The 11,484-nt window shown below is 37.7% G+C and overlaps 1 protein-coding gene across 1 annotated transcript; it reads right to left on the bottom strand.

The window, feature by feature from the left end:
* Positions 1 to 985: 985 nt before the first annotated feature.
* Positions 986 to 10,955, bottom strand: ptgs1 (prostaglandin-endoperoxide synthase 1). The gene is made up of 11 exons (XM_054610851.1): positions 10,846 to 10,955; positions 10,689 to 10,766; positions 8,579 to 8,695; positions 7,814 to 7,954; positions 6,962 to 7,105; positions 6,705 to 6,886; positions 6,460 to 6,543; positions 4,986 to 5,232; positions 4,148 to 4,434; positions 2,778 to 2,925; positions 986 to 1,936 (listed from the first exon to the last, which is right to left on the bottom strand). The coding sequence occupies exons 1-11, from the start codon at positions 10,850 to 10,852 to the stop codon at positions 1,587 to 1,589; spliced, it is 1,785 nt and encodes a 594-aa protein (XP_054466826.1). The 5' UTR covers positions 10,853 to 10,955; the 3' UTR covers positions 986 to 1,586.
* Positions 10,956 to 11,484: the final 529 nt, after the last annotated feature.

Genomic DNA, 11,484 nt, shown 5'->3' with positions numbered 1-11,484 from the left:
AAATGTCTTCCATGAACAAGGCCAAGAAACACAGGCCGAAAATACTGTTTTTGTTGCCATCTAGAAGTTGAAACGTTCTCTAAATAATAAGAGAGCATGTTCTATGTTCATTTTGGTCTTACTTCCTAAAATATATATTTAAGTTAGATGTGTGTCTACAAAACCGTAAATGCAGTAGTAAATTCTAATCTCTTTGTTTGTATTTATAGTTGTTTTTTCATAACAATGTTTGAACCATAATGAATTTACCACCAGAATAACGTGGCATGGTTACTGATGGTACTGTTCCATACTGTATCAGACGTATATAGTGTACAAAAGTGAAATAACCACAAACCACAGCCGCCTGCTTGTGATCCCTTTTCTCACACATATGCTACAAGATGACACACCACCCTCTGCTGCCTGTCAGATGGTCAATATGATAACTTAAACAGACATTTAACCATTTAGTATTGTGATTGCAGGTTTTTCTTAGTTCAAATTATAAAGAAACACAAGTAAAAACTACAGAAAAAAGTAACAAGACTAAGAGTTTGTAACTATGCTTGCAGCTGCGTAACGCCTACTTTATTTCGACGCCCATGTTAAGAGGTTAGAGGAGTGAACTTATGAGGTACTGCAATGAGTTGAATGCTTATGTAAGCATGCTACCATGCTCACAATGACTATGCTAACATGCTGATGCTAGGCAGGAATAAGGTTCACCCTTTTAGTTTAGCATGTGAGCTAAGCATGGGGTAAGAATGAGTTTATATAACTGAAGCCCTGGAAGTGTCGAGTAAACCCACAGATGAAGAGACCTGGGTTTAATTTACACACGTGGACTTTAACCAACTCAACTGGCAGAGTTAAACCGTGGGAAGCCAGTGAGGGATCTACTCCTGATTGTTGCAGTACAATATCTGACTGGTTTGATCTGCACCCCTCCATCCTGAGGAGTTGCTTCTGATCCAAGGTACTTAAACCCTCAATACCCGAAGTGGAATGGCCAAATAGTAACTTTTATTTTTTTAAATTGGAAAAAACATTTTCTTTGGTACAGATTATAAACATTTATGGGATGTAATTTTAACCAAAATCATGAATGTTTCTACTAATATGCAACAACAATAATCATTATTTCAAATATTTAAACTAGTTCTTACTTTGATTTTTAGCAATACAAAATACAGTGAATTAAGTCTTTTCTAATCATTTCTACATCACATGTTTAGGTATGTTTTGGTTCTCAGGAAGATATATAGTGATACAATACCTCCACTCTGAAAAGAAGAGGAAACAAATACAGATCTCAATAATCATACTGAGATATACTTTAGCAAATTATAATACTTTTCCGATGTCCAGAAGGAATATTCTTGCTCATGACTGTCAGTTGTATTTTTAGGAGGTAGACCTGCTTCAATGAACATAATGTCATTAAATGCAGGCATGAATCAAACCACTGAATTAGCACATGTAGAATTAAAAATCACTCCTCTCCTTAAATCCGGTCTAAATGAGATTATGGCAAAGATGTAAAGGTATAAAACACAACTACTATATCTTCCACAGTCAGATTATTAATTAAAGATTTATGATTATTAAAGTTCAGTTGATAATTTCTTTGGTTTTGTTTCCTCCTCATTTCGTGGAACATGGAAGTCCACGTAGGGACACCACTTGGTGTTGAGGCACACCAGTTTCTTCAGAGTGGAGGTTTTGACGATATTGAAACCCGTCTCTCCCCCAAAGGTGCTGGGCTTCCAGTACTCAGGGGAGCAGATGGGGTTTCCCATCAGGCCTTTGAGGGAGAAGGGAGCACCCATCTCCACCATACTCTCACCAAATAGACTGTCAGGACGCGTTTTCTCCAGCAGGACACCGGGGTAGAGCTCCAGAGCATCTATGTCACCATAAAGCTCCTCCAAGCCTCGGGCCATTTCTATGTCATCTGTTTGGAAAAGATAGAAAACAGCAGTAAATAAACGAAGAGGTTGTGAAACAAACCCGTACTATTATTTTATAACTTTACACCAGATCCCACTGTTTGTGTCACACAGATTAAATTAGGTTTTCCTTTTATCCACTATCAAAAACACGTTTATCATCTCAACACCTCTTGTTTTATGCAAATTCTTCTTGAAAATAGGTTGCAAGAAGAAATGTTGGCATTGTGGCGTTGAATGTCCATGTTTCGCAACCAAAAAAAAATATATTTCATAAATACGTTTCATAACACTTGCAGAAACACATTATGCCGCGTGGTTAACGTTGTGAAACAGTTGATTAGGGTTAGGAAACAACACTAGTTTGTTAAGGTTTGAAAAGAACATATTGCTTTGTGTTTAAATAATGTTAACAACTTAATGGAACAACGTAACTGCTGTGGCAACTGCTGAAACAATGTAACTGCTCTGACGTTCTCAGGCGTTCTGTTACTGTGATTTGGAGAGATAATGGATGGAAAAAATATAAGAAGCAACTTGCTTTTTTTAAGGTATATGAGCTGATAACAAAAAGTGATCTTAATCCTACAATGCTGCTTATACGAGATACAAAATTATGTAACAGTTTACTTAAAAAATCGGGCAAATAAGTGCAAAGGAAGTAGAGTTTTTATAACTCTTAATAAGATATTAGTTACCACAAAAAATAAAAGGGAAAAATACCTACTTAATCTCTGCAACGATAATGTTCGTTTTTCCTGAAATCATTTGACAAACAACTGTGGCAAAGAAATGTCAAATTTGAAATGAAAAGCAAAAAAGCAATATTTAATTATTCCCGTTTACCAGTTAAGTCGTAAAAAGAGGTGTATGGCTTTAGGTTGAACTTCTTCCTGTATTCATTAAAGGGCTGCACGCGTGTTGTTCGGGACTCTTTGATGACCATTTCTGCCACTTTGAGCACTACTGCATGAGAGTTGTGACCTCCACCTATCTGAAACACAAAGAAGTTACTGTAGAACTGAAGTCTTCGTAGTAATACAACCCGCCAGATTACACAAAAAAAACCACTCTGATAAGTGTGTATCTTAATTCTCAGAAAAAGTGTTGCAAGCAAATTATGCAGCTGAACAATATCTGAGAATATGTTCTCTTATTTGATTTTAAGGAAGTAATTTAGAGGGGAAGTTTGCTTTAATGTTGACAAATTAAGGAACACAGTCGTTTAGTGCTTTTAAATACAAGTCTTGCCACATGTTTCACAATAACTGTGACCTGCACGAAAGATCCTCTCACATTTGTTTGACCTTTCATATATTCCTGAAGTCATGTTTGTGATCAATGGTAGAGCAGAGGAGTCATGTAAAAGTGTTTCCAAGTATAATATGCTCTGTCTTTAATTAGAGAGTCAATATATGTGGCTCGGACCAGGAGCAGAGCTTCTCCTCGCTGGTCCACCGTTGCCTGCTGGGTGCAGACACCGACGATAAGCTGTTAGAGAATTAGGCCGCATTGTTGAGCCCGCTGCAGGGGAGGAAGGAACGAGAGATCCAAAACCAAGACTGAGCGGAGCAGACTGTCAGACCCCGCTGCAGTAAAATGAGAAGTTTTCTAAAGGGAATCTGGTCCTGGAAACACTACGGCTTTTGTCCAGAATATAGGTGGAACACAATAATTAGGTTCCTCTTAGTAGCTTTACAGAGAAGTATAAAAGTTTAATTAGCAAATACTGATGCATCAATGTATAAGTTGCATTTTGCTGTAGTAGCTGGTCAAGGTGGAGCTTGTTTTAAGCACTTTATATACAGGAAGATAGCTTAATCCAGTCGTTGTCAACATAGGGGTCAGGCCCCTCCAAAGAGTCACAAGTTACATCTGAGGGGTCGGGGTATCAATGGGACAGGATGGAAAGAAAAAAAACAAGCTCTGTTACACTAATTTGTATTTTACTTCTTGGGGACTTAAACAAATTCTTTAATAAAATAATTGTATTAATCTTTCTGTAAACTCGTGAATATCTGAAGCAATAAAGTTAATGTAAAATCTTGATTTAAAAAGTAACTAATAACTACAGCTGAGGGGTAAATGTAGAGTAAGAAGTACAATATTTGCCTCTGAAATGTAGTGAAGTAGAAGTAAAAAGTCACATTAAATGTAAATATTTAAGTACAAGTAAAAAAGGAACTACACTAACAAGACTGTAGGTACTTATCTACCTGTCCTGCAGGTTGTCGGGAGAAGGCATCCGTCAATTTCTCCACCCCGTAGTGCATGAGGAGGGAGGTGTTGTAAATAAACTGGGAGTACGGGATTTCATCTCCGTCAATGAGGAAGCTGTCAGGCATGAGCGGATGCCAGTGGTAGAGGTGGCAGAACTCCAGAGCGATGCGGTTGCTGTACTGGAAACGTGAGCTGAAGAGCAAGGTGGGATCGAACTTCAGATTCAGCAGGTAACCACTGAGATGCTGCACGTACTCTTCTATTATAATGTTGATGATCTCTCCTGAGGGACAAAGAACGAAAAAAATTCATCACTTGATGTCACACAATGAGCCAAACTTTATCAAAATTACTACTAATAACCAAACATTAGAGCTGAAATGATAAGTTAATTCATCTATTAGTTGATTGACAGAAAATTGATGGCCATCCATGTTGGTAATCGACTAATCTTGCAAGTCACTTTGCAAGCAAAAATGCAAAGATTATACATTTCCAGCTTCCACTAATTAGGTGCTTTTCTTGGTCTTAACTTATAATAATTGGAATAGTGGTTGGACAAAACAAGACGTTATATGAATTCACTTAAGGTATGTCTCACAGTTTTCTGATGTTTTAAAACACCAAATAATGAAGGAATTCATTAGGCAAATATCAGCAGATTAATCAATAACAAAAAAATAGGTGGTTTTAGCCCTAAAGATAATTTAACTGGATTTTACTGAAAATAAAATAATCTTGAAAAAAAGGATTTTGACAGGATTTTGCATGGTCAAAAAAAAGTTTTTTATTATTTAGAATAATTAAATATATATTGGCTCCTGACGCCCTCACCAATGATGATGAGTCTGGTGGTCTGGAAGAGCTGCTCGTCGTCCCAGGTGGGATGTTCTGACTTCAGGATGTCACAAACTCTGTTATGCTCCCTCAGCCATATGGTGGCGTACATGGTGAGGCCCGGCAGGAGGCCAAACACCTCCTGACCGATGACCAGACGCTTCTCTGGAGGGAAGTTTTCAGGATACACCATGTGCACAGGGACCTCAGATGCAGTAGGAGGGTATATGTCACCATTTACCAACTGTGAACAAACAAAAATAGTATTTCAGAGAGAGTTTGAAAATGTCATTTTGAACCATTTAAACTTTTGAATACCCCTGGCCAAAAACAGTTTTGTTGTGCACAGATAATGGCTGACTTGTGAATACTGTGGTGATAAAGTAGGCCTGCTACAGAACAGACATCCTCATGCAGAGCGGCTTTTAGATAACAATGGTTTGAGGAAGTTCCTTATCAAACCCTGATCACAAGCACGTCAAAGGCAAGCTAGCAAGCAGTCATACGTGCAAGAGATCATCTTCAACCACTTTATCGCCATCACAATCAGTGCTATCTGAAAATAAACATTCTCAGAAGTTAGATAAAATATTTTTATTTATCTATTTAATCCTTACAAGAAGTTAAACTAAGCTAAACCCTTTTTAGCTAACCAGCTGATGCTTACATATATATATAAGAGGAAGGCCCTTTTAAGAAACAATTTGACATTTATAAAGCAACAATTGGCTAATTTCTTGCCGATAGTAAGCTCAGCCAAAACAATTTTACATCACAGTTTTTTGGTGGATTAAACGAATAAGATGCTGGTAGGTGGATTTGTTACATTCAGATAGAGCCAAGCTAGCTGTTTCCCCCAATTCCTGTCTTTATGCTAAGCTAAGATAGGCTAACCTGCTGCAAGGCTATTGACTCTAGATTGTTACACTGTCTTGAGCAATGGGATGTGATACATGTGCAGGGAAACTGGAGCCGTTATGTTGGATAGTAGCTGCAGACGGTACCAGAAATAAAGGGATGTGTATGCATAGGTGATCTTTAGTTGTGCTCGATGTCGATTTTTTGGGTATACTCGAATGTATGGCGGTCGTTACTGTAGAACGTTTTCAAAGAGAGACCCTTTGTTTGTGTGTTGTTAATAAAGTTAATTTCAATGATTGCAGAACTATAATTTTCTCACATAAAGTAGGCTGCAACGACACCCTTCCTGTGGACGCCGCAGTGAAACCAATACATCATCCTCATGTATTCTGATTATGCTTCAACTAGTGAGCATGTCATTAAGTAAAGACCAGATTTCTCCGCACGTGTTGTAATGACATAACGTGTTATGAAGTTGTGACATCTCTTCTTTAAAATCTCCTTGACTGGCAGCTGGCTCTTGCGACATATTTACGATACAGCCGAGATTGATTGATCGACCTTCTCATCTAACGCTCTGCAAAAAAAGTCAATAGCCTTTCTTTATTACCTGATATTTCAGCTTTCCATCTGTATGAAGCCGGAGGTGGTGCTGTCTAATGAGGTTGTCTCCGTAGATATTGCCCGCATCCACCTGGTGAGAAAAAAATCCATTAATTTGTCAATAGATTCAAAAAGTCAAACACATTCACAACCAACAATGAATTCATTAAAGGTAACAGGTATTTATTATTTTGTAATAATACATTCTGCGTGTGGCTGACTGCTTAACTGTCAGTACTGCATGTGTCTCACCCCATGTCCTAAAGCCTTGGTGAAGCCACCTTGAACTTTATGGTCTGTCTTGAAAAACTGGTGGGTGAAGTGTTGGGCCATGAAGGCAAACATCAGATTGGTTCCCTGAGGGTCTGGCCTAAATGTCTTCCTCTTGAAAAACCTCTCAGTCAACACTTTGGGATCAGGAAGAACAGATTTACCTGTTGAGAAAGAAACAGTTAAAGATTTCCATAGGGAACACTTTCCTCTGTGTGCAGTTGTTGTGCAGGTCTCACCTTTAGTTCCCATCGGCAGAGGGCAGTCTTCAGGTACCGGAGGGAGGAGACGGGTGTAGTAGGAGATGTTGTAGTACGCCTCCCAGTTGAGGTATCCATACTTGGTATTGTAGGTCGGAGGGCTTGGAATAAGGTCGCTTCGGACTTTGTGAGCAAATAAGAAAATGTTGTGAACTACAAACTTATTTTTCATTTATTTTCCATTTTTGTTGGCTCACTGAAATAAATGAACCAGAATGTTAAGACAGCTGATTCATTCCCTAATCTATATAAATATTTAAGGGATAAGGCTGGTGAGATACTATATGTATCTTATATATCTGATAATTTGTGTCACTCAGTTCCTCTTTTCTGGGTTCAAATAACTGTTTGCAGTCACAAATCTTGCATGCTCTCAAAACTTGTTCTGTATCAAAAAGAAAAACTCCAGATACACTTTAAAAATGTATTATAAGATTAATTACTGCTCAAATTTATTTTGCGTTGACTCAGCTGTTTTTATCTATACACATGCCTGTATGCAAACATTTTTGTGTCTATGGGTGAGGCAAACCCACTCAGACCTCTCTTCCTTACTTCTCACAGTATTACTACAATTAATCCACCAGGTCTTATCAAAAAATGCCTTGAACTCACAAATATATTTATCAAAATGTGTCGCAACAAACTCCTGCCAATACTGTATATCAAACTGTCATGTTGTGAAATAAATAACAGCAAAGATCTGTAGAAAATGGCGGGAGAACATTGTCAGTCGTGTCGATTTATCTGCTGTGGTTGTTTGATTCTGTTGATTGATTGACTTGTTGGGGGGATGCAGATTATTTTTTACGTTGAACCCTTTTCACCTACCCGTCAGCACCAATCTCATGACTGTGTCTCGTAGGAAAGAGTTGTTGACGAGGTCCCAGAACCACTGGAAGTGGGTGAGGATGAAGTGAACTACTGAAGGGCTCGGCTTCAGCGTGCGACGAACTCTGGTCCAGAGCTCCGCTGCACACAAAGATAGAATAAATAATATTTAGAGAAACTTCTAATAAATCTGCCTTCATACAGGGTTCATAAATTGTGACTATTTATCAATGCTTTATAGATCACATTAAAGCCATTAATACTGTAAGTAAAACCTTTGTGTTTTCAGGTTGTGAAACATCCCTTGGGATTGTGTTTATTCTCCTTCAAAATGACACTTGCTTTATGTTTTTAGTTATTTAGTTCCTAAAGTGGTTAAGGGTTAGGATTACGATAGGTCAATTGGACTGTTTGACCCTTAACCATCTGAATATGAGCTGCAGGGGATCTAATGCACAATGTAGTTATAACAATTTAGGAATATATACAACTGCAAACTTTATAGATCATTGTAAAAACCCTTTCTTTGTGTTTTTTTTTTAAACTATTCATCATTTAAATAAAACAAGAAGAGCATTAGAGTGGTTAGGGTTAGTATGGTGTTTAGCTAGGGTTAAATGTCACATTTAAGTAGCACTGGAGCTAACAGGTACTTGGGAGGTTGACCAGCGTCTCACTTGAAGGTCACTAGGGTGGTGAGTTTTAAATTAACCACCACATCAACATGCAGTTTTGTGTCCTAAATGCATATTTTTCTGTACTTACGAACAGTGCAGTTCTCTCCATAGAAGCCGGTGCGAGTGCAGTCACATTGGTAACCATCTGTACCAAATCTCACACACACTCCTGAGTTCTGACACGGGTAATAACAACAGGGATTCACTGCAAACGAGGAGAAAATTCAACTTACTCTCTATGAAAGAATAATTGGAATAATGTTGCCCCTGCTGAACTAAATGACAGTGGTTTATTTATTTATTCATTGTTGAGCTTTCTGTTGTTTTATTGCCTTGCTTTTTCTGCTTTGTCTGTCAAAGCACTTTGTAAACTCTGTTTTTAAAAGTGCTATATAAATAAAAGTTATTACTACACCACCGTGCAGCCACGACCTGAAAATGTTAAATTAATTTACATATTACTGTGTGTGTTTGTGCGTGTCAAGCGTGTCAGAGAAGTCCACCACCCGCCCTCATTACCACCACTCACTCAATACATACAGTTTACAGGAAGTGTTTAACTATATTAAGACTTCACTGCTTGTAAAAAGTTGCTGCTGCCTCGCACTGCCCCCGACACCCTCCCTCATATCTTGTAACACTCTGCAGATGTACTAGGACTTCCTGCCCGCCCTTCATACTTGCAGAAGTTCAATGTGATAATGGGACACTGCAGTTTTTTCTTCCTCATTAGCTATGAATGAGAGGAGAGATAAGCATGCAAACCCTACATGAACAAGAAATACATTTAGGTCTCTAAAAGGAGAACTGTATGAATGCATGCATGAGCTGTTTTAAATAGCACAAATGTGTTGGTATGTAGGTATATATATTTTATCAGGGAAGCAGATAAACATAATTATTATTGCACATAGCATGAGTTAGTGCAAACTGAGCCTATTTCTAGTTAAATGTAATCAGTGTCAGTCTACACCAAAGGTTAAGAGGTATTTCAGTTCTATTTCCTACTTTTCATACCATTGCTTATAGTATGTATTACACTCTTTAAACACTCTTATTGGGGGAAAAAAGAGTCACAGTTTATTCATACATCCATATATGAAGCTAATCCTAATTTGTATTTATATGTTTGAAACTCTAAGTGTATTTTGGTGCTAATGCTTTTATGCTTTTACTTAAGTAAAATTATGATTGCTGGACTGTATTTTTATTTTGTGGTATTGCCACATTTACTTAAGTAAATGATCTCAATACTTCATTCACCACTGCTGAAGCTGTTTTCCAATATTTCTGTTATTGAAAAATGTTATTTTCTGTGTTTAACTTGAATTTACAATATTGGCTTATTGCGATCATTGATGACATGCGATTAAAAAAAGTGATTGTAGCTTATAAATGTCAATCTTTACTAGACAATATTAAGATATAATATAGTAATTTAATATAGTAAACTTGGCATTTATTTCACTTTCTGTCACTATGTCCGTCTCGGTTGTTTTAATGCAACTTAGCCTGCCATCTGTCCCCGTCACCAGCCACTTCTCATTTCCCCCTACATTGCCATTCTCCGTCCATCCACTCAGACTCACCCACCTGTCTCAGTCACCTGTCTCTCACATCCACCTGCTCACCTGTTTCCACTTTCCATCATCAGCCCTCAGTATATAAGAGGCCTAATTCCACTCATTCCCTGCCGGATTATCAATGTTTCTTTGTGCCTTTCCTAACCCATACAATACACTAACTATTATCCCTTAAATCTGGAACCTGTACCCACCTGTATATCTGTAAGTTTAAGTCCCTTCACTTCTTCAACAAATTACTGAACTGTCGGCCAAAACCCCAAACACCATAAAGTCAATCAGGGGTCAACAGAAGCACAGCAGAGTGAACATCACAATTCAGGCAATCATTGTGATCCTTCTGTGCCTGGAAATTTAACAAATGATGCAGCATATACTTGTTTTAAATATGACCATTAATGCAAAGAACCCTCTATGTTCACAGAATATGGTGGACATCGGTAACAAATCTTTACAGTATCTCAGATTTGTACTAAAACCTTTATTTTAAAGAAAATAAATGATGTATCATCATGAAACACAGTTAGTATAATCACTACAACCTCAACCAAATTCTCAAATGATCAGTCTAAACAATACGACCTGTTGTGATGAGGGGGAAAGAAAACGGCTTACCAACACTTGAGTCAGCAGCACATGATGAGCTCTCCAGCAGCAACAGGTTGAGAAACCAGATGGAGAAGATGCTAAACTCTACAAAAAACAGGTAAATATTATCTTGCAGTAAAAAAATAAAATTTTGTTTGTTTAATTTATTATTTTGAGGACTCACCCTTCATGTTTCCCACAAGTGGATTGTTCTCTGAGGGCTCAAAATGAAATTAGAGTTGTCTGAAAATGTTAGTTCACAGTGTTAATCTGAGAGACATGGGTTGGCTGCTTTCTTCATACCAACCCATAGGCCTGAAATCAGACAGGCTTTATAACAACAGAGAATGGGCGGTGACACAGTCTCCTCTACTTCCTCCATTTAGTCTGCAAAAAATGTCAAAGAAAGTCTGCTGCCACTGGCATATCATCATTTTGATTTGATCATTTTAAACCAGATGTGGTGGGCAAACTGATCTCAGAATTACATCTAGTGTTTAAAAAGTCTTTAAATTATGAACATTATTTGCTTTAAATGTCCTGTCAAATCATTACAGTGAAAGGAAACAGTTAAGGATGCTCAAGGAAGATTTCAAAGCGCTCTATCTCCACCTGCTGGCAAATTACTATAACGTCCAGGTCTTCACTTGTTTAAATAAAACCATTCAATTTCAAATTTAGTGAATTAAAAGCAAGTTTTATTTTTTTAAAAATCGACCCTCACACATGTCAGTACTAAATATCCCAGTAACCCCTAAATGGTCTTGTGCAATAGAAACCCTCATTACAACTTCTGTGTGTGCAAGATAATACAATTACAAAT

Source organism: Anoplopoma fimbria, chromosome 13 (assembly GCF_027596085.1).
Source record: "Anoplopoma fimbria isolate UVic2021 breed Golden Eagle Sablefish chromosome 13, Afim_UVic_2022, whole genome shotgun sequence".
Classification (NCBI taxonomy): Eukaryota; Metazoa; Chordata; class Actinopteri; order Perciformes; family Anoplopomatidae; genus Anoplopoma; species Anoplopoma fimbria.
Note: the sequence above shows the minus strand (reverse complement) of the source record. Positions and strands in the feature narration are given on the sequence as shown.

What these genes read in the sequence shown, in the direction of transcription:
- ptgs1 (XM_054610851.1), bottom strand. An exon ending in TGCTGCTGACTCAAGTGTTG is followed by an intron (nt 8,696 to 10,688) that starts GTAAGCCGTTTT and finishes CCTCGTTTGCAG; the next exon opens with TGAATCCCTGTTGTTATTAC. An exon ending in CATGAGATTGGTGCTGACGG is followed by an intron (nt 7,106 to 7,813) that starts GTAGGTGAAAAG and finishes TTGCTCACAAAG; the next exon opens with TCCGAAGCGACCTTATTCCA.